Source organism: Salvelinus alpinus, chromosome 7, assembly GCF_045679555.1.
Source record: "Salvelinus alpinus chromosome 7, SLU_Salpinus.1, whole genome shotgun sequence".
Taxonomy (NCBI): domain Eukaryota; kingdom Metazoa; phylum Chordata; class Actinopteri; order Salmoniformes; family Salmonidae; genus Salvelinus; species Salvelinus alpinus.
In genome coordinates, this window is record NC_092092.1 from 16007673 (window position 1) to 16032802 (window position 25130).

General features: G+C 41.9%; 1 protein-coding gene across 4 annotated transcripts in view; it reads right to left on the reverse strand.

Annotated features, from left to right (window-relative positions):
• Positions 1 to 25130, reverse strand: part of LOC139580513 (striatin-like) — a 128703-nt gene that overhangs the window by 77541 nt on the left and 26032 nt on the right. For all 4 annotated transcript variants that reach the window (XR_011676055.1, XM_071409278.1, XM_071409276.1 and 1 more), the window contains exon 2: positions 5463 to 5566. Coding sequence is in view for 3 of the 4 variants with exons in the window: in XM_071409278.1 (XP_071265379.1) it covers positions 5463 to 5566 (104 nt within the window). In the remaining variant the exon portion in view is untranslated. The remainder of the gene's footprint in view (positions 1 to 5462; positions 5567 to 25130) is intronic.

Consider the following 25130-nt stretch of genomic DNA (forward strand, 5'->3'; position numbering starts at 1 on the left):
CTGTATTTATTCATCATCATTAAGGATCTGCTGCAGGCTGCCTGTATTTATTCATCATCATTAATGATCTGCTGCAGGCTGCCGGTATTTATTCATCATCATTAAGGATCTGCTGCAGGCTGCCTGTATTTATTCATCATCATCATCATTAAGGATGTGCTGCAGGCTGCCTGTATTTATTCATCATCATCATTAAAGATCTGCTGCAGGCCGCCTGTATTTATTCATCATCATTAAGGATCTGCTGCAGGCTGCCTGTATTTATTCATCATCATCATCATTAAGGATCTGCTGCAGGCTGCCTGTATCTATTCATCATCATCATCATTAAGGATCTGCAGCAGGCCGCCTGTATTTATTCATCATCATCATCATCAGTAAGGATCTGCTGCAGGCTGCCTGTATTTATTCATCATCATCATCAGTAAGGATCTGCTGCAGGCTGCCTGTATTTATTCATCATCATCATTAAGGATCTGCTGCAGGCTACCTGTATTTATTCATCATCATTAAGGATCTGCTGCAGGCTGCCTGTATTTATTCATCATCATTAAGGATCTGCTGCAGGCTGCCTGTATTTATTCATCATCATTAAGGATCTGCTGCAGGCTGCCTGTATTTATTCATCATCATTAAGGATCTGCTGCAGGCTGCCTGTATTTATTCATCATCATTAAGGATTTGCTGCAGGCTGCCTGTATTTATTCATCATCATCATTAAGGATCTGCTGCAGTCTACCTGTATTTATTCGTCATCATCATTAAGGATCTGCTGCAGGCTGCCTGTAATTATTCATCATCATCATTAAGGATCTGCTGCAGGCTGCCTGTATTTATTCATCATCATCATCATCATCATTAAGGATCTGCTTCAGGCTGCCTGTATTTATTCATCATCATCATTAAGGATCTGCTTCAGGCTGCCTGTATTTATTCATCATCATCATTAAGGATCTGCTGCAGGCTGCCTGTATTCATTCATCATCATCATTAAGGATCTGCTGCAGGCTGCCTGTATTTATTCATCATCATTAAGGATCTGCTGCAGGCTGCCTGTATTTATTCATCATCATCATTAAGGATCTGCTGCAGGCTGCCTGTATTTATTCGTCATCATTAAGGATCTGCTGCAGGCTGCCTGTATTTATTCATCATCATCATTAAGGATCTGCTGCAGGCCGCCTGTATTTATTCATCATTAAGGATCTGCTGCAGGCTGCCTGTATTTATTCATCATTAAGGATCTGCTGCAGGCTGCCTGTATTTATTCATCATTAAGGATCTGCTGAAGGCTGCCTGTATTTATTCATCATTAAGGATCTGCTGCAGGCTGCCTGTATTTATTAATCATCATCATTAAGGATCTGCTGCAGGCTGCCTGTATTTATTCATCATTATCATTAATTAAGGATCTGCAGCAGGCTGCCAGTATTTATTCATCATCATCATCAACATTAAGGATCTGCTCCAGGCTGCCTGTATTTATTCATTATCATCATCATTAATTAAGGATCTGCTGCAGGCTGCCTGTAATTATTCGCCATCATTAAGGATCTGCAGCAGGCTGCCTGTATTTATTCATCATCATCATCATCATTGTTAAGGATCTGCTTCAGGCTGCCTGTCCTTATTCATCATCATTATTAAGGATCTGCAGCAGCCTGCCTGTATTTATTCATCATCATCATTAAGGATCTGCTGCAGGCTGCCTGTATTTATTCATCATCATTAAGGATCTGCTGCAGGCTGCCTGTATTTATTCATCATCATCATCATTAAGGATCTGCTGCAGGCTGCCTGTATTTATTCATCATCATCATCATTAAGGATCTGCTGCAGGCTGCCTGTACTTATTCATCATCATTATTAAGGATCTGCTGCAGGCTGCCTGTAATTATTCATCATCATTAAGGATCTGCTGCAGGCTGCCTGTATTTATTCATCATCATTAAGGATCTGCTGCAGGCCGCCTGTATTTATTCATCATCATTAAGGATCTGCTGCAGGCCGCCTGTATTTATTCATCATCATTAAGGATCTGCTGCAGGCCGCCTGTATTTATTCATCATCATTAAGGATCTGCTGCAGGCTGCCTGTATTTATTCATCATCATCATCATTAAGGATCTGCTGCAGGCTGCCTGTATCTATTCATCATCATCATCATCATTAAGGATCTGCTGCAGGCTGCCTGTATTTATTCATCATCATCAGTAAGGATCTGCTGCAGGCTGCCTGTATTTATTCATCATCATCATCATCAGTAAGGATCTGCTGGAGGCTGCCTGTATTTATTCATCATCATCATTAAGGATCTGCTGCAGGCTGCCTGTATTTATTCATCATCATTAAGGATCTGCTGCAGGCTGCCTGTATTTATTCATCATCATTAAGGATCTGCTGCAGGCTGCCTGTATTTATTCATCATCATTAAGGATCTGCTGCAGGCTGCCTGTATTTATTCATCATCATTAAGGATCTGCTGCAGGCTGCCGGTATTTATTCATCATCATTAAGGATCTGCTGCAGGCTGCCTGTATTTATTCATCATCATCATCATTAAGGATCTGCTGCAGGCTGCCTGTATTTATTCATCATCATCATCATTAAGGATCTGCTGCAGGCTGCCTGTATTTATTCATCATCATCATCATTAAGGATCTGCTGCAGGCTGCCTGTATTTATTCGTCATCATCATTAAGGATCTGCTGCAGGCTGCCTGTAATTATTCATCATCATCATTAAGGATCTGCTGCAGGCTGCCTGTACTTATTCATCATCATTATTAAGGATCTGCAGCAGGCTGTCTGTATTTATTCATCATCAACAGGGATCTGCTGCAGGCTGCCTGTAATTATTCATCATCATTAAGGATCTGCTGCAGGCCGCCTGTATTTATTCATCATCATTAAGGATCTGCTGCAGGCCGCCTGTACTTATTCATCATCATTAAGGATCTGCTGCAGGCTGCCTGTATTTATTCATCATCATCATCATTAAGGATCTGCTGCAGGCTGCCTGTATCTATTCATCATCATCATCATCATTAAGGATCTGCTGCAGGCCGCCTGTATTTATTCATCATCATCATCATCAGTAAGGATCTGCTGCAGGCTGCCTGTATTTATTCATCATCATCATCAGTAAGGATCTGCTGCAGGCTGCCTGTATTTATTCATCATCATCATTAAGGATCTGCTGCAGGCTGCCTGTATTTATTCATCATCATTAAGGATCTGCTGCAGGCTGCCTGCATTTATTCATCATCATTAAGGATCTGCTGCAGGCTGCCTGTATTTATTCATCATCATTAAGGATCTGCTGCAGGCTGCCTGTATTTATTCATCATCATTAAGGATCTGCTGCAGGCTGCCTGTATTTATTCATCATCATTAAGGATCTGCTGCAGGCTGCCTGTATTTATTCATCATCATTAAGGATCTGCTGCAGGCTGTCTGTATTTATTCATCATCATTAAGGATCTGCTGCAGGCTACCTGTATTTATTCGTCATCATCATTAAGGATCTGCTGCAGGCTGCCTGTAATTATTCATCATCATCATTAAGGATCTGCTGCAGGCTGCCTGTATTTATTCATCATCATCATCATCATTAAGGATCTGCTTCAGGCTGCCTGTATTTATTCATCATCATCATTAAGGATCTGCTTCAGGCTGCCTGTATTTATTCATCATCATCATTAAGGATCTGCTGCAGGCTGCCTGTATTCATTCATCATCATCATTAAGGATCTGCTGCAGGCTGCCTGTATTTATTAATCATCATTATTAAGGATCTGCTGCAGGCTGCCTGTATTTATTCATCATCATCATTAATGATCTGCTGCAGGCTGCCTGTATTTATTCATCATTAAGGATCTGCTGCATGCTGCCTGTATTTATTCATCATTAAGGATCTGCTGCAGGCTGCCTGTATTTATTCATCATTAAGGATCTGCTGCAGGCTGCCTGTATTTATTCATCATCATTAAGGATCTGCTGCAGGCTGCCTGTATTTATTCATCATCATCATCATTAAGGATCTGCTGCAGGCTGCCTGTATTTATTCATCATTAAGGATCTGCTGCAGGCTGCCTGTATTTATTCAACAACACATCCGCCACAATGATGCTCAACACGGGGGTGCGTGCTGAGTGCCCTCCTGTACTCCCTGTTCAATCAATCAATCAATCAATCAATATTTTATATAGCCCTTCGTACATCAGCTAATATCTCGAAGTGCTGTACAGACACCCAGCCTAAAACCCCAAACAGCTAGTAATGCAGGTGTAGAAGCACTGTTCACCCACGACTGCCTGGCCACACACTACTCCAACACCATCATTAAGCTTACAGACACGACGGTGGTAGGATCTGGCAGTGTGATGCCAGGACAACAACCTCTCCCTCAAAAAGACAAAGGAGCTGATCGTGGACTACAGGAAACGGAGGGCTGAGTACACCCCCATCCACATCAACGGGGCTGTAGTGGAGTGGGTCAAGAACTTCAAGTTCCTCAGTGAAAAAAATTCAGCATGGGCCCTCAGATTCTCAAAAAGTCCCACAGCTGCACCATTGAGAGCAGCTTGATTGGCTGCATCACCGCTTGGTATGGTAACCGTTTGGCATCCGACTCCAAAGCACTACAGAGTGTGGTGAGTACGGGCCAGTACATCACTGGGGCCAAGCTTCCTGCCATCCAGGACCTCTATACCAGGCGGTGTCAGAGGAAGGCCCTAAAAATTGTCAAAGACTCCAGCTATCCTAGTCATAGACTGTTCTCTCTGCTGTCGCATGGCAAGCGGTACCGGAGCGCCAAGTCTGGAACCAACAGGATCCTGAACAGCTTCTACCCCCAAGTCATTAGACTGATAAATAGTTAGTTAAATAGTTAACCAAATAGCTACCCAGACTATATGTATTGACCCTTTTTGCACTAATCTCTCGACTCATCACATACGTTGTTGTCACTGTTTATTATCTATCCCGTTAACTAGTAACTTTATCCCTACCTATATGTACATATCTACCTCAGTTATCACGTACCCCTGCACATGGACTCAGTACTGGTACCCCGTGTATATAGCCAAGTTACCGTTACTCATTGTGTATTAATTGACTCAGTACTGGTACCCCGTGTATATAGCCAAGTTACCGTTGGCCAACATATGCATTCCTTCTGCTGTACAGGCACATCACAACATCAGGGGACTCTCTTTATCCCCCTGTCATCGGTCATTGTAGCCCCTCTGTCTGCTGTGTTAAGTCTCATGGTCATTTGAAGGCGTGATGTAGAGACGTCTTTGGCTGTCAGGCCCTCTTGTCATCATCAGTGTGGTGAATTAAAATGTGAAAGGTCACAGGGTCATGTGATGATGCTGCGTGATGTAATGATGATGTCAGTATTATGCCAGGTGATGATGAGGGAAGGCAGTGTGGTAAGATGTCATGAGATGCAGGGTACCTCTCCTGTTTGAGGGCATATTCCAGCATCTTAATCCTCCTGACGAGATCCTTCTTCAGGTTCTCCTGTCCGTTCCTCTCTCCCTGCAGGAAGGCTATCTGGGCCTGAGGAGATACACCACACATAAACACACTTAACACTAGACTTGGGTAGTATATATACACTATTAACACTAGGCTTGGGTAGTATACCATATACACACTATTAACACTAGGCTTGGGTAGTATACCATATACACACTATTAACACTAGGCTTGGGTAGTATACCATACACACACTATTAACACTAGGCTTGGGTAGTATACCATATACACACTAGGCTTGGGTAGTATATACACACTATTAACACTAGGCTTGGGAAGTATACCAAACACACACTATTAACACTAGGCTTGGGTAGTATATATACACTAGGCTTGGGTAGTATACCATACACACACTATTAACACTAGGCTTGGATAGTATACCATATACACACTAGACGTGGGTAGTATATACACACTATTAACACTAGGCTTGGGTAGTATACCATATATACACTAGGCTTGGGTAGTATACCATACACACACTATTAATACTAGGTTTGGGTAGTATACCATATACACACTATTAACACTAGGCTTGGGTAGTATACCATATATACACTATTAACACTAGGCTTGGGTAGTATATATATACACTATTAACACTAGGCTTGGGTAGTATATATACACTATTAACACTAGGCTTGGGTAGTATACCATATATACACTAGACGTGGGTAGTATACCATATATACAGACTATTAACACTAGGCTTGGGTAGTATATATACACTATTAACACTAGACTTGGGTAGTATACCATATATACACTATTAACACTAGACTTGGGTAGTATATACACACTATTAACACTAGACTTGGGTAGTATACCATATATACACTATTAACACTAGACTTGGGTAGTATACCATATATACACTATTAACACTAGACTTGGGTAGTATATACACACTATTAACACTAGACTTGGGTAGTATACCATATATACACTATTAACACTAGGCTTGGGTAGTATACCATATATACACTATTAACACTAGGCTTGGGTAGTATACCATATATACACTATTAACACTAGGCTTGGGTAGTATATATATACACTATTAAAACTAGGCTTGGGTAGTATATATATACACTATTAACACTAGGCTTGGGTAGTATACCATATATACACTATTAACACTAGGCTTGGGTAGTATACCATATATACACTATTAACACTAGGCTTGGGTAGTATACCATATATACACTATTAACACTAGGCTTGGGTAGTATACCATATATACACTATTAACACTAGGCTTGGGTAGTATACCATATATACAATATTAACACTAGGCTTGGGTAGTATACCATATATACACACTATTAACACTAGACTTGGGTAGTATATATACACTATTAACACTAGACTTGGGTAGTATATATACACTAGGCTTGGGTAGTATACCATATACACACTAGGCTTGGGTAGTATACCATACACACACTATTAACACTAGGCTTGGGTAGTATACCATAAATACACTAGGCTTGGGTAGTATACCATACACACACTATTAACACTAGGCTTGGGTAGTATACAATACACACACTATTAACATGAGGCTTGGGTAGTATACCATATATACACTAGGCTTGGGTAGTATATATACACTATTAACACTAGGCTTGGGTAGTATACCATACACACACTATTAACACTAGGCTTGGGTAGTATATATACACTAGGCTTGGGTAGTATACCATATATACACACTAGGCTTGGGTAGTATATATACACTATTACCACTAGGCTTGAGTAGTATACCATACACACACTCTTAACATGAGGCTTGGGTAGTATACCATATATACACTAGGCTTGGGTAGTATACCATACACACACTATTAACACTAGGCTTGGGTAGTATACCATACACACACTATTAATAATAGGCTTGGGTAGTATACCATATACACACTATTAACACTAGGCTTGGGTAGTATACCATATACACACTATTAACACTAGGCTTGGGTAGTATACCATACACACACTATTAACACTATGCTTGGGTAGTATACCATATATACACACTATTAACACTAGGCTTGCGTAGTATACCATATATACACTATTAACACTAGGCTTGGGTAGTATACGATATATACACTAGGCGTGGGTAGTATACCATATACACACTATTAACACTAGGCTTGGGTAGTATACCATATATACAATAGGCTTGGGTAGTATACCATATACACACTATTAACACTAGGCCTGGGTAGTATACAATATATACAATAGGCTTGGGTAGTATACCATATACACACTATTACCACTAGGCTTGGGTAGTATACCATATATACAATAGGCTTGGGTAGTATACAATATACGCACTATTAACACTAGGCTTGGGTAGTATACCATATATACACTAGGCTTGGGTAGTATATATACACTATTAACACTAGGCTTGGGTAGTATATATACACTATTAACACTAGGCTTGGGTAGTATACCATATATACACTATTAACACTAGGCTTGGGTAGTATACCATATATACAATAGGCTTGGGTAGTATACCATATACACACTATTAACACTAGGCTTGGGTAGTATACCATATATACACTATTAACACTAGGCTTGGGTAGTATACCAAATATACACTAGGCTTGGGTAGTATACCATATACACACTATTAACACTAGGCTTGGGTAGTATACCATATACACACTAGGCTTGGGTAGTATACCATATATACAATAGGCTTGGGTAGAATACCATATACACACTATTAACACTAGGCTTGGGTAGTATACCATATACACCCTAGGCTTGGGTAGTATACCATATATACAATAGGCTTGGGTAGTATACCATATACACACTATTAACACTAGGCTTGGGTAGTATACCATACACACACTATTAACACTAGGCTTGGGTAGTATACCATATACACACTAGGCTTGGGTAGTATATACACACTATTAACACTAGGCTTGGGAAGTATACCATACACACACTATTAACACTAGGCTTGGGTAGTATATATACACTAGGCTTGGGTAGTATACCATACACACACTATTAACACTAGGCTTGGATAGTATACCATATACACACTAGACGTGGGTAGTATATACACACTATTAACACTAGGCTTGGGTAGTATACCATACACACACTATTAACACTAGGCTTGGGTAGTATACCATATATACACTAGGCTTGGGTAGTATACCATACACACACTATTAATACTAGGTTTGGGTAGTATACCATATACACACTATTAACACTAGGCTTGGGTAGTATACCAAATATACACTATTAACACTAGGCTTGGGTAGTATATATATATACACTTAACACTAGGCTTGGGTAGTATATATACACTATTAACACTAGGCTTGGGTAGTATACCATATATACACTAGACGTGGGTAGTATACCATATATACAGACTATTAACACTAGGCTTGGGTAGTATATATACACTATTAACACTAGACTTGGGTAGTATACCATATATACACTATTAACACTAGACTTGGGTAGTATATACACACTATTAACACTAGACTTGGGTAGTATACCATATATACACTATTAACACTAGGCTTGGGTAGTATACCATATATACACTATTAACACTAGGCTTGGGTAGTATACCATATATACACTATTAACACTAGGCTTGGGTAGTATATATATACACTATTAAAACTAGGCTTGGGTAGTATATATATACACTATTAACACTAGGCTTGGGTAGTATACCATATACACACTATTAACACTAGGCTTGGGTAGTATACCATACACACACTATTAACACTAGGCTTGGGTAGTATACCATATACACACTAGGCTTGGGTAGTATATACACACTATTAACACTAGGCTTGGGAAGTATACCATACACACACTATTAACACTAGGCTTGGGTAGTATATATACACTAGGCTTGGGTAGTATACCATACACACACTATTAACACTAGGCTTGGATAGTATACCATATACACACTAGACGTGGGTAGTATATACACACTATTAACACTAGGCTTGGGTAGTATACCATACACACACTATTAACACTAGGCTTGGGTAGTATACCATATATACACTAGGCTTGGGTAGTATACCATACACACACTATTAATACTAGGTTTGGGTAGTATACCATATACACACTATTAACACTAGGCTTGGGTAGTATACCATATATACACTATTAACACTAGGCTTGGGTAGTATATATATACACTATTAACACTAGGCTTGGGTAGTATATATACACTATTAACACTAGGCTTGGGTAGTATACCATATATACACTAGACGTGGGTAGTATACCATATATACAGACTATTAACACTAGGCTTGGGTAGTATATATACACTATTAACACTAGACTTGGGTAGTATACCATATATACACTATTAACACTAGACTTGGGTAGTATATACACACTATTAACACTAGACTTGGGTAGTATACCATATATACACTATTAACACTAGGCTTGGGTAGTATACCATATATACACTATTAACACTAGGCTTGGGTAGTATACCATATATACACTATTAACACTAGGCTTGGGTAGTATATATATACACTATTAAAACTAGGCTTGGGTAGTATATATATACACTATTAACACTAGGCTTGGGTAGTATACCATATATACACTATTAACACTAGGCTTGGGTAGTATACCATATATACACTACTAACACTAGGCTTGGGTAGTATACCATATATACACTATTAACACTAGGCTTGGGTAGTATACCATATATACACTATTAACACTAGGCTTGGGTAGTATACCATATATACAATATTAACACTAGGCTTGGGTAGTATACCATATATACACACTATTAACACTAGACTTGGGTAGTATATATACACTATTAACACTAGACTTGGGTAGTATATATACACTAGGCTTGGGTAGTATACCATATACACACTAGGCTTGGGTAGTATACCATACACACACTATTAACACTAGGCTTGGGTAGTATACCATATATACACTAGGCTTGGGTAGTATACCATACACACACTATTAACACTAGGCTTGGGTAGTATACAATACAAACACTATTAACATGAGGCTTGGGTAGTATACCATATATACACTAGGCTTGGGTAGTATATATACACTATTAACACTAGGCTTGGGTAGTATACCATACACACACTATTAACACTAGGCTTGGGTAGTATATATACACTAGGCTTGGGTAGTATACCATACACACACTATTAACACTAGGCTTGGGTAGTATACCATACACACACTATTAATACTAGGCTTGGGTAGTATACCATATACACACTATTAACACTAGGCTTGGGTAGTATACCATATACACACTATTAACACTAGGCTTGGGTAGTATACCATACACACACTATTAACACTATGCTTGGGTAGTATACCATATATACACACTATTAACACTAGGCTTGCGTAGTATACCATATATACACTATTAACACTAGGCTTGGGTAGTATACGATATATACACTAGGCGTGGGTAGTATACCATATACACACTATTAACACTAGGCTTGGGTAGTATACCATATATACAATAGGCTTGGGTAGTATACCATATACACACTATTAACACTAGGCTTGGGTAGTATACAATATATACAATAGGCTTGGGTAGTATACCATATACACACTATTACCACTAGGCTTGGGTAGTATACCATATATACAATAGGCTTGGGTAGTATACAATATACGCACTATTAACACTAGGCTTGGGTAGTATACCATATATACACTAGGCTTGGGTAGTATATATACACTATTAACACTAGGCTTGGGTAGTATATATACACTATTAACACTAGGCTTGGGTAGTATACCAAATATACACTAGGCTTGGGTAGTATACCATATACACACTATTAACACTAGGCTTGGGTAGTATACCATATACACACTAGGCTTGGGTAGTATACCATATATACAATAGGCTTGGGTAGAATACCATATACACACTATTAACACTAGGCTTGGGTAGTATACCATATACACCCTAGGCTTGGGTAGTATACCATATATACAATAGGCTTGGGTAGTATACCATATACACACTATTAACACTAGGCTTGGGTAGTATACCATATATACAATAGGCGTGGATAGTATACCATATACACACTATTAACACTAGGCTTGGGTAGTATACCATATATACAATAGGCTTGGGTAGTATACCATATACACACTATTAACACTAGGCTTGGGTAGTATACCATATATACACTATTAACACTAGGCTTGGGTAGTATACCATACACACACTATTAACACTAGTTTTGGGTAGTATACCATATATACACTATTAACACTAGGCGTGGGTAGTATACCATATACACACTAGGCTTGGGTAGTATACCATATACACACTATTAACACTAGACGTGGGTAGTATACCATATATACAATAGGCTTGGGTAGTATACCATATACACACTATTAACACTAGGCTTGGGTAGTATACCATATACACACTATTAACAATAGGCTTGGGTAGTATACCATATATACACTAGGCTTGGGTAGTATATATACACTATTAACACTAGGCTTGGGTAGTATACCATACACACACTATTAACATGAGGCTTGGGTAGTATACCATATACACACTATTAACACTAGGCTTGGGTAGTATACCATACACACACTATTAACATGAGGCTTGGGTAGTATACCATATATACACACTAGGCTTGGGTAGTATATATACACTATTACCACTAGGCTTGGGTAGTATACCATACACACACCATTAACATGAGGCTTGGGTAGTATACCATATATACACTAGGCTTGGGTAGTATACCACACACACACTATTAACACTAGGCTTGGGTAGTATACCATATACACACTATTAACACTAGGCTTGGGTAGTATACCATACACACACTATTAACACTAGGCTTGGGTAGTATACCATATATACACACTATTAACACTAGGCTTGGGTAGTATACCATATATACACTATTAACACTAGGCTTGGGTAGTATACCATATATACAATAGGCTTGGGTAGTATACCATATACACACTATTAACACTAGGCTTGGGTAGTATACCATATACACACTATTAACACTAGGCCTGGGTAGTATACCATATATACACTAGGCTTGGGTAGTATACCATATATACACTAGGCTTTGGTAGTATATATACACTATTAACACTAGGCTTGGGTAGTATACCATATATACACTATTAACACTAGGCTTGGGTAGTATACCATATATACACTATTAACACTAGGCTTGGGTAGTATATATACACTATTAACACTAGACTTGGGTAGTATACCATATATACACTATTAACACTAGGCTTGGGTAGTATACCATATACACACTATTAACAATAGGCTTGGGTAGTATACCATATACACACTATTAACACTAGGCTTGGGTAGTATACCATACACACACTATTAACACTAGGCTTGGGTAGTATACCATATACACACTATTAACACTAGGCTTGGGTAGTATACCATATATACACACTATTAACACGAGGCTTGGGTAGTATACCATATATACACTATTAACACGAGGCTTGGGTAGTATACCATATACACACTATTAACACTAGGCTTGGGTAGTATACCATATACACACTATTAACACTAGGCTTGGGTAGTATACCATACACACACTATTAACACTAGTTTTGGGTAGTATACCATATACACACTATTAACAATAGGCTTGGGTAGTATACCATATATACACACTATTAACACGAGGCTTGGGTAGTATACCATACACACACTATTAACACTAGGCTTGGGTAGTATACCATATACACACTATTAACACGAGGCTTGGGTAGTATACCATATACACACTATTAACACCTAGAGTGTAAAGACAGTCTTAGTTAAAGTGGTAAATGATCCTAGAGCCAACACAGAGACAGTCTTAGTTAAAGTGGTAAATGATCCTAGAGCCAACACAGAGACAGCCTTAGTTAAAGTGGTAAATGATCCTAGAGCCAACACAGAGACAGCCTTAGTTAAAGTGGTAAATGACCAAAAAAGGTCTCTGCACTGGCTGCCTGTCAGTTTTAGAATATATTTGAAGATTCTTCTATTAGTTTTTAAATCAATCCACGATGGTGCACCACAATACATGTCAGACATGCTTTAAGTTATGTATCCAGTAGGTCCCTCAGGTCCTCTGGTTTTGGGCTTTTAACTTCCCCAAAGCCTAGGACCAAGAGGCATGGAGAGGCAGCCTTTTAACTATCCCAAAGCCTAGGACCAAGAGGCATGGAGAGACAGCCTTTTAACTATCCCAAAGCCTAGGACCAAGAGGCATGGAGAGACAGCCTTTTAACTATCCCAAAGCCCAGGACCAAGAGGCATGGAGAGACAGCCTTATAACTATCCCAAAGCCTAGGACCAAGAGGCATGGAGAGACAGCTTTATAACTATCCCAAAGCCTAGGACCAAGAGGCATGGAGAGACAGCCTTTTAACTATCCCAAAGCCTAGGACCAAGAGGCATGGAGAGACAGCCTTTTAACTATCCCAAAGCCTAGGACCAAGAGGCATGGAGAGACAGCCTTTTAACTATCCCAAAGCCTAGGACCAAGAGACATGGAGAGACAGCCTTATAACTATCCCAAAGCCTAGGACCAAGAGGCATGGAGAGACAGCCTTTTAACTATCCCAAAGCCTAGGACCAAGAGGCATGGAGAGACAGCCTTATAACTATCCCAAAGCCTAGGACCAAGAGGCATGGAGAGACAGCCTTATAACTATCCCAAAGCCTAGGACCAAGAGGCATGGAGAGACAGCTTTATAACTATCCCAAAGCCTAGGACCAAGAGGCATGGAGAGACAGCCTTTTAACTATCCCAAAGCCCAGGACCAAGAGGCATGGAGAGACAGCCTTATAACTATCCCAAAGCCTAGGACCAAGAGGCATGGAGAGACAGCCTTATAACTATCCCAAAGCCTAGGACCAAGAGGCATGGAGACAGCCTTTTAACTATCCCAAAGCCTAGGACCAAGAGGCATGGAGAGACAGCCTTATAACTATACCAAAGCCCAGGACCAAGAGGCATGGAGAGACAGCCTTTTAACTATCCCAAAGCCTAGGACCAAGAGGCATGGAGAGACAGCCTTTTAACTATCCCAAAGCCTAGGACCAAGAGGCATGGAGAGACAGCCTTTTAACTATCCCAAAGCCCAGGACCAAGAGGCATGGAGAGACAGCCTTATAACTATCCCAAAGCCCAGGACCAAGAGGCATGGAGAGACAGCCTTATAACTATCCCAAAGCCTAGGACCAAGAGGCATGGAGAGACAGCCTTATAACTATCCCAAAGCCCAGGACCAAGAGGCATGGAGAGACAGCCTTATAACTATCCCAAAGCCTAGGACCAAGAGGCATGGAGAGACAGCCTTTTAACTATCCCAAAGCCTAGGACCAAGAGGCATGGAGAGACAGCTTTTTAACTATCCCAAAGCCCAGGACCAAGAGGCATGGAGAGACAGCCTTTTAACTATCCCAAAGCCTAGGACCAAGAGGCATGGAGAGACAGCCTTATAACTATCCCAAAGCCTAGGACCAAGAGGCATGGAGAGACAGCTTTTTAACTATCCCAAAGCCCAGGACCAAGAGGCATGGAGAGACAGCCTTTAGTTACTATGCCCCCAGCCCCCAGCCTGCCAGAGAACCTGAGGGGGCTGAAACTGTGGACATATTTAAAAGAGATCTTAAAAGACATTTGTAGCTTTGCTTTTCAGTCATTCAGTTTGTCATTCTTTTGTTTTTGTACCTTGTTTGTTGTGTAGTAAATATTTCAGCTTTTATTTTCATAGTTTATTCCTGTAAAGCACATTGTGTTGCATTCCATGTCTGAAATGTGCTGTATAAATAAAACTTTTATTATTATTTTTTTTTTTTTCTGGGGGGGGTGGATCAGCTTAATCTTGCAGAAAGAATGTTGCTTCCAATGTAATTGTCTGCATCATTTCCAATCCCCCATATTTTTTGGGGTAAATATATATATCCATACACGTATGCATACATATACACATATATACATACACATACCTATATAGACATACATACTTTTTTAAAGAATATACCTTTATTATTATTCCCCGCACCCTACCACCAATCCCCCAATTGGAGTAAACTAATAAACACTTCTGCTTTTACCTTCAATTTATACATCTTATACCCATCTTACAGACACAGTCCACTTTACAATAGTTCTCTCTTATTTGTTCTTAGTCCTTCCTCTATTTCTGTTGTCCATCCAATTTTATTTCCACTTGTAACTGTGCTATTTCACAAAAGCTCCGCACCTATACACATTTCACAGATCCCGTATGCCCTACATTGTTTATCTTGTTATTAGTCCCACCCTTCAGTTCCACTCAACCCCTCCCATCTATCTTCCAACATCATCCATTTCGGATTTTTATTTGCCATATATTTTTCAACTGTGCTGTGATGCTTCACAAAAGACTTGAACCTTCCTATTCTCATAGCTTCTATAGATTGTAAATTAAAAATAAACATTTTTGCTAAAATAATTATTATATTATTGATTGATTGACTATGGCTTTTCAAATCCCCCAGTATTGCTATCTGTAGCGTTAGTTTTAGGCAAATGTTGCAATTCTTCAGCCATTCCTGGACCTGTGACCAAAAACGAGCTACATATGGACAATACCAAAATAAATGATCTAATGACTCTGCCTCCTCACAACAGAATCTGCAGAGCTGGGAAGATTGTATACCCCATATATATAACATTCTATTAGTTGCAAGAATTTTGTACAGTAATTTAAATTGAAAAATTCGAAGTTTTGAATCCGGCGTTGTTTTGCGTATCAATTCATAAACCATGTGCCATGGAATGGGTACATCGAAAATCTCTTCCCAACTATTTTGCAATTTATATGGCACAGCTGTCAGTTTTTTGGTCCTTAAATGAAATTTGTATATATTTTTATTTATCACACTTTTCTTTAACCATTTATGTTCTTTAATACAGGGCCGACATACAAGTTCCTTACTTTTTTCCCCTTCTACTTGCCTCTTCCATTTTTGTGGTAATGCTGCAATTAATTGGTTGTAATTTTGGGTAGAGCAGACATTTCCATATGTCTGTGTTAGCTGCATGTGTGACATAACTCCACCAGTCCTATTTATGACATCATTCACAAAAATTATACCTTTTTTAAACATTTCTTCAATAAATACAGTTTTTTTTATCAATTACTATATTTGAATTTAACCACAATATTTGTTGTACTATTTGTTCCGTCCTTTCAGGTGGATTAAACTGAAATTGCAACCAACTTTCTAAGGCTTGTTTAAAAAATAAGGATATTTTGGAGATTATTTCCTTTTCAAACAACCGAAAGTGAGCAGGTGTAATCTGAATAAAGGGGAAAAGGCCCTTCTTGAATATAGGATGAGACATTCGTACCAATTTACTAGAGAACCAGTTTGGATTTAAGTATAACTTTTGTATGACTGATGCCTTTAGTGAGAGGTCTAATGCTTTAATATTTAATAATTTCTGCCCTCCGAATTCATATTCGTTATATAAATAGGCCCTTTTAATTTTATCTGGCTTGCCGTTCCAAATAAAATGGAATATTTTTTGTTCATATAATTTAAAAAGCAGGTCACTAGGTGTAGGCAAAACCATAAGCAAATAGGTAAACTGTGATATGACTAAAGAGTTAATCAGGGTGATTTTTCCACAAATAGACAGGTATTTTCCTCTCCATGGTAGCAAGATCTTATCTATTTTTGCTAACTTTCTATAAAAATTTATTGGAGTGAGATCATTTCTTTCTTTTGGGATTTTTATACCGAGTATGTCCACATCTCCGTCAGACCATTTAATTGGTAAACTACATGGCAATATAAAATGTGTATTTTTTAGTGATCCAATACGTAATATGGTACATTTATCATAATTTGGTTTTAATCCAGAGAGGATAGCAAAGGTATCTAGATCCTCTATGAGGCCCTGGAGGGACTCTAGTTGTGGTTTTAAAAGAAAACATGAATCATCAGCGTACAATGACACCTTAGTTTTTAAGCCACGGATTTCTAATCCCTTAATATTAATGTTTGATCTAATTTTAACAGCTAACATTTCGATGGCAATAATAAATAGATATGCCGATAGTGGACAACCTTGTTTTACTCCTCTAGATAGTTTAAAACTTTGAGATGTAGCCATTATTTACTATTTTACACCTAGGGTTACTATACATAATTTTAACCCATTTTATAAGAGATTCCCCAAAATTGAAATATTCTAGGCATTTATATATAAACTCCAGTCGTACTTTATCAAAAGCCTTTTCAAAATCAGCGATGAAAACCAGGCCTGGTGTCCCCGATATTTCATAGTGTTCTATTGTTTCCAGTACTTGCCTTATATTATCTCCAATGTATCGTCCATGTAAAAAACCTGTCACAAACAAAACTTTTTTTATTCTATGCGCCAAGCATTTTGCTAGGATTTTTGCATCACAACACTGAAGTGTAAGAGGTCTCCAATTTTTTAATTGGACTGGATCTTTATACAGTGGGGAGAACAAGTATTTGATACACTGCCGATTTTGCAGGTTTTCCTACTTACAAAGCATGTAGAGGTCTGTAATTTTTATCATAGGTACACTTCAACTATGAGAGACGGAATCTAAAACAAAAATCCAGAAAATCACATTGTATGATTTTTAAGTAATTAATTTGCATTTTATTGCATGACATAAGTATTTGATACATCAGAAAAGCAGAACTGAATATTTGGTACAGAAACCTTAGTTTGCAATTACAGAGATCATACGTTTCCTGTAGTTCTTGACCAGGTTTGCACACACTGCAGCAGGGATTTTTGCCCACTCCTCCATACAGACCTTCTCCAGATCCTTCAGGTTTCGGGGCTGTCGCTGGGCAATACGGACTTTCGGCTCCCTCCAAAGATTTTCTATTGGGTTCAGGTCTGGAGACTGGCTAGGCCACTCCAGGACCTTGAGATGCTTCTTACGGAGCCACTCCTTAGTTGCCCTGGCTGTGTGTTTCAGGTCGTTGTCATGCTGGAAGACCCAGCCACGACCCATCTTCAATGCTCTTACTGAGGGAAGGAGGTTGTTGGTCAAGATCTCGCGATACATGGCCCCATCCATCCTCCCCTCAATACGGTGCAGTCGTCCTGTCCCCTTTGCAGAAAAGCATCCCCAAAGAATGATGTTTCCACCTCCATGCTTCACGGTTGGGATGGTGTTCTTGGGGTTGTACTCATCCTTCTATTCCTCCAAACACGGCGAGTGGAGTTTAGAGCAAAAAGCTCTATTTTTGTCTCATCAGACCACATGACCTTCTCCCATTCCTCCTCTGGATCATCCAGATGGTCATTGGCAAACTTCAGACGGGCCTGGACATGCGCTGGCTTGAGCAGGGGGACCTTGCGTGCGCTGCAGGATTTTAATCCATGACGGCGTAGTGTGTTACTAATGGTTTTCTTTGAGACTGTGGTCCCAGCTCTCTTCAGGTCATTGACCAGGTCCTGCCGTGTAGTTCTGGGCTGATCCCTCACATTCCTCATGATCATTGATGCCCCACGAGGTGAGATCTTGCATGGAGCCCCAGACCGAGGGTGATTGACCGTCATCTTGAACTTCTTCCATTTTCTAATAATTGTGCCAACAGTTGTTGCCTTCTCACCAAGCTGCTTGGCTATTGTCCTGTAGCCCATCCCAGCCTTGTACAGGTCTACAATTTATCCCTGATGTCCTTACACAGCTCTCTGGTCTTGGCCATTGTGGAGAGGTTGGAGTCTGTTTGATTGAGTGTGTGGACAGGTGTCTTTTATACAGGTAACGAGTTCAAACAGGTGCAGTTAATACAGGTAATGAGTGGAGAACAGGAGGGCTTCTTAAAGAAAAACTAACAGGTCTGTGAGAGCCGGAATTCTTACTGGTTGGTAGGTGATCAAATACTTATGTCATGCAATAAAATGCAAATTAATTATTTAAAAATCATACAATGTGATTTTCTGGATTTTTGTTTTAGATTCCGTCTCTCACAGTTGAAGTGTACCTATGATAAAAATGACAGACCTCTACATGCTTTGTAAGTAGGAAAACCTGCAAAATCGGCAGTGTATCAAATACTTGTTCTCCCCACTGTATATACCACTTGGGTCCTGTTTCAGTAATAACGATATCAGACCTTCTTGTTGCGTGTCTGATAATCTACCATTTATATAGGAGTGGTTAAAACAAGCTAATAATGGTCCTTTGAGTATATCAAAAAAAGTTTTGTATACTTCCACTATTTTGTTTATTGTCCAATAACATATTTAAAATAATCCATCTACCTTGAGGATCTGTTTGGACAATTTGCACATTTGGATCAAAATTATTGTTAATTAAGACCATCACCCCTTTTGAATTTCTTTGCCCATGGGAGAAATATATTTTGCCCCCCCAGTTCTTTTTCCACAAAACTTCATCTAAAACTGTTGAATGGGTTTCCTGTAAACAATAGATATTATAATCCTTCTCTTTTAGCCAGGTAAATACTGATCGTCTTTTCTTATTATCTGCTAAGACATTACAATTGTAACTGGCTATACTTATTTCACCACTTACCATAATGAGACACACCTTTCATTCTTTTAATCAGAATATATTTTTGTAAACGTACTATTAAAAAGTAACATAATGATTGAGTGTCTATATAGTTGTACCATGATATTTGCATTTCTACTAAGTAAACCTCCAATTGGTCCCTACTATTCCACGCGCTAAACGCCCTCCTCAACCCGAGTTGGGTTGTCATCCCAATGCCCGGCAGACCACGCTCGACCCCCTGTATCCCATAGCCCTGAACCGACTGGGATCCATCCCTTGAAAAGAGCATACAGTGCCATTTACCGGATTGTAGTAGATCAACTGCCATGTGCATTTCCATCGCCCTCACCTCTTTTTGTATTATATATAGCTGTGGATCATCCTCTATTGTCCCTAACATCTTTTATAAATATAAAACTTGATTTGATTTCGTCCCCAATCACGTGGTGTTTTGTTTACAACGGCGAGAGACCGGAGCCTTGTGAGTCACTGTTGTGCAGCAGGCGCCAGGTGATCTAATTACAGTAGGGAATTCACAACTAAGTGTCTGCCAGCTAGATATCCTATAACTGTTAACTGTCTCAAATTGAGTAAATTCTCTGCAGTAGTTCATTTGGTTTGCTAATTTAGCCAACAAGTCAGCCATCCAGCTAGCCCTCCATCCAGCTAGCCATCCAGTCAGTCAGCCATCCAGTCGGCTAGCCATCCAGCTGGCTAGCCATCCAGCTAGCTATCCATCCAGCTAGCTATCCATCCAGTCAGCCATCCACCCAGTCAGCCATCCACCCAGTCAGCCATCCACCCAGTCAGCCATCCACCCAGTCAGCCATCCACCCAGTGAGCCATCCACCCAGTCAGCCATCCACCCAGTCAGCCATCCATCCACCCAGTCAGCCATCCATCCACCCAGTCAGCCATCCATCCATCCAGTCAGCCATCCATCCATCCAGTCAGCCATCCATCCAGTCAGCCAGGTTCAAAAGGGATTGTTGTGTTTAATACGGTGCATGGCTATAGCCTATATTGGGTCTGTGTTTTCTTTTATAAATAAGGTGTTGTGGGAGTCACAGAGGTAAACATTGTCTCTACCTACTTAGTACACATGTAGCTACCTATATGAGGCTACACAGACCAACAGCCTTCCAGTCCAACCACAGAGCAGGAGAAACATCTTACAGCCAGGCAGGTACAGGGGCCATAACTCTCCTGTCTCAGTCTATGCTGCAGGTTGTGGACACCACTCTCTCTCCTGCCTCAGTCCATGCTGCAGGTAGTGGACACCACTCTCTCTCTCCTGTCTCAGTCCATGCTGCAGGTGGTGGACACCACTCTCTCTCTCTCTCCTGTCTCAGTCCATGCTGCAGGTCGTGGACACCACTCTCTCTCTCTCCTGTCTCAGTCCATGCTGCAGGTAGTGGACACCACTCTCTCTCTCTCCTGTCTCAGTCCATGCTGCAGGTGGTGGACACCACTCTCTCTCTCTCTCCTGTCTCAGTCCATGCTGCAGGTCGTGGACACCACTCTCTCTCTCTCCTGTCTCAGTCCATGCTGCAGGTTGTGGACACCACTCTCTCTCTCCTGTCTCAGTCCATGCTGCAGGTAGTGGACACCACTCTCTCTCTCCTGTCTCAGTCCATGCTGCAGGTGGTGGACACCACTCTCTCTCTCTCTCCTGTCTCAGTCCATGCTGCAGGTAGTGGACACCACTCTCTCTCCTGTCTCAGTCCATGCTGCAGGTGGTGGACACCACTCTCTCTCTCCTGTCTCAGTCCATGCTGCAGGTGGTGGACACCACTCTCTCTCTCTCTCCTGTCCCGTGTGGCTCAGTTGGTAGAGCATGGCGCTTGCAACGCCAGGGTTGTGGGTTCATTCCCCACGGGGGGACCAGGATGAATATGTATGAACTTTCCAATTTGTAAGTCGCTCTGGATAAGAGCGTCTAATAAATGACTTAAATGTAATGTAAATGTAAATGTCTCAGTCCATGCTGCAGGTAGTGGACACCACTCTCTCTCCTGTCTCAGTCCATGCTGCAGGTAGTGGACACCACTCTCTCTCTCCTGTCTCCTGTCTCAGTCCATGCTGCAGGTAGTGGACACCACTCTCTCTCTCCTGTCTCCTGTCTCAGTCCATGCTGCAGGTAGTGGACACCACTCTCTCTCTCTCTCCTGTCTCAGTCCATGCTGCAGGTAGTGGACACCACTCTCTCTCCTGTCTCAGTCCATGCTGCAGGTTGTGGACACCACTCTCTCTCTCTCCTGTCTCAGTCCATGCTGCAGGTGGTGGACACCACTCTCTCTCTCTCTCCTGTCTCAGTCCATGCTGCAGGTGGTGGACACCACTCTCTCTCTCTCTCCTGTCTCAGTCCATGCTGCAGGTAGTGGACACCACTCTCTCTCTCCTGTCTCAATCCATGCTGCAGGTAGTGGACACAACTCTCTCTCCCCTGTCTCAGTCCATGCTGCAGGTAGTGGACACCACTCTCTCTCTCTTCTGTCTCAGTCCATGCTGCAGGTAGTGGACACCACTCTCTCCTGTCTCCTGTCTCAGTCCATGCTGCAGGTAGTGGACACCACTCTCTCTCTCCTGTCTCAATCCATGCTGCAGGTAGTGGACACCACTCTCTCTCTCTTCTGTCTCAGTCCATGCTGCAGGTAGTGGACACCACTCTCTCTCTCTCTCCTGTCTCAGTCCATGCTGCAGGTAGTGGACACCACTCTCTCTCTCTCCTGTCTCAGTCCATGCTGCAGGTAGTGGACACCACTCTCTCTCTCCTGTCTCAATCCATGCTGCAGGTAGTGGACACCACTCTCTCTCTCTCTCCTGTCTCAGTCCATGCTGCAGGTAGTGGACACCACTCTCTCTCTCTCCTGTCTCAGTCCATGCTGCAGGTAGTGGACACCACTCTCTCTCTCTCCTGTCTCAGTCCATGCTGCAGGTAGTGGACACCACTCTCTCTCTCTCCTGTCTCAGTCCATGCTGCAGGTAGTGGACACCACTCTCTCTCTCTCCTGTCTCAGTCCATGCTGCAGGTAGTGGACACCACTCTCTCTCTCCTGTCTCAGTACATGCTGCAGGTAGTGGACACCACTCTCTCTCTCTCTCCTGTCTCAGTCCATGCTGCAGGTAGTGGACACCACTCTCTCTCCCCTGTCTCAGTCCATGCTGCAGGTAGTGGACACCACTCTCTCTCTCTCTCCTGTCTCAGTCCATGCTGCAGGTGGTGGACACCACTCTCTCTCTCCTGTCTCAGTCCATGCTGCAGGTAGTGGACACCACTCTCTCTCTCTCCTGTCTCAGTCCATGCTGCAGGTAGTGGACACCACTCTCTCTCTCCTGTCTCCTGTCTCAGTCCATGCTGCAGGTAGTGGACACCACTCTCTCTCTCCTGTCTCCTGTCTCAGTCCATGCTGCAGGTAGTGGACACCACTCTCTCTCTCCTGTCTCCTGTCTCAGTCCATGCTGCAGGTAGTGGACACCACTCTCTCTCCTGTCTCAGTCCATGCTGCAGGTGGTGGACACCACTCTCTCTCCTGTCTCAGTCCATGCTGCAGGTAGTGGACACCACTCTCTCTCCTGTCTCAGTACATGCTGCAGGTAGTGGACACCACTCTCTCTCTCTCTCCTGTCTCAGTCCATGCTGCAGGTAGTGGACACCACTCTCTCTCCTGTCTCAGTCCATGCTGCAGGTGGTGGACACCACTCTCTCTCTCTCCTGTCTCAGTCCATGCTGCAGGTGGTGGACACCACTCTCTCTCTCCTGTCTCAGTACATGCTGCAGGTAGTGGACACCACTCTCTCTCTCTCTCCTGTCTCAGTCCATGCTGCAGGTAGTGGACACCACTCTCTCTCCTGTCTCAGTCCATGCTGCAGGTAGTGGACACCACTCTCTCTCCCCTGTCTCAGTCCATGCTGCAGGTGGTGGACACCACTCTCTCTCTCTCTCCTGTCTCAGTCCATGCTGCAGGTAGTGGACACCACTCTCTCTCTCTCCTGTCTCCTGTCTCAGTCCATGCTGCAGGTAGTGGACACCACTCTCTCTCTCCTGTCTCCTGTCTCAGTCCATGCTGCAGGTAGTGGACACCACTCTCTCTCTCCTGTCTCCTGTCTCAGTCCATGCTGCAGGTAGTGGACACCACTCTCTCTCCTGTCTCAGTCCATGCTGCAGGTAGTGGACACCACTCTCTCTCTCCTGTCTCCTGTCTCAGTCCATGCTGCAGGTAGTGGACACCACTCTCTCTCTCTCCTGTCTCAGTCCATGCTGCAGGTAGTGGACACCACTCTCTCTCTCTCCTGTCTCAGTCCATGCTGCAGGTAGTGGACACCACTCTCTCTCTCCTGTCTCAGTCCATGCTGCAGGTTGTGGACACCACTCTCTCTCTCCTGTCTCAGTACATGCTGCAGGTAGTGGACACCACTCTCTCTCTCTCTCCTGTCTCAGTCCATGCTGCAGGTAGTGGACACCACTCTCTCTCTCTCCTGTCTCAGTCCATGCTGCAGGTAGTGGACACCACTCTCTCTCCTGTCTCAGTCCATGCTGCAGGTAGTGGACACCACTCTCTCTCTCTCTCCTGTCTCAGTCCATGCTGCAGGTAGTGGACACCACTCTCTCTCCTGTCTCAGTCCATGCTGCAGGTAGTGGACACCACTCTCTCTCTCTCTCCTGTCTCAGTCCATGCTGCAGGTAGTGGACACCACTCTCTCTCTCTCTCCTGTCTCAGTCCATGCTGCAGGTAGTGGACACCACTCTCTCTCTCTCTCCTGTCTCAGTCCATGCTGCAGGTAGTGGACACCACTCTCTCTCTCTCCTGTCTCAGTCCATGCTGCAGGTAGTGGACACCACTCTCTCTCTCTCTCCTGTCTCAGTCCATGCTGCAGGTAGTGGACACCACTCTCTCTCTCTCTCCTGTCTCAGTCCATG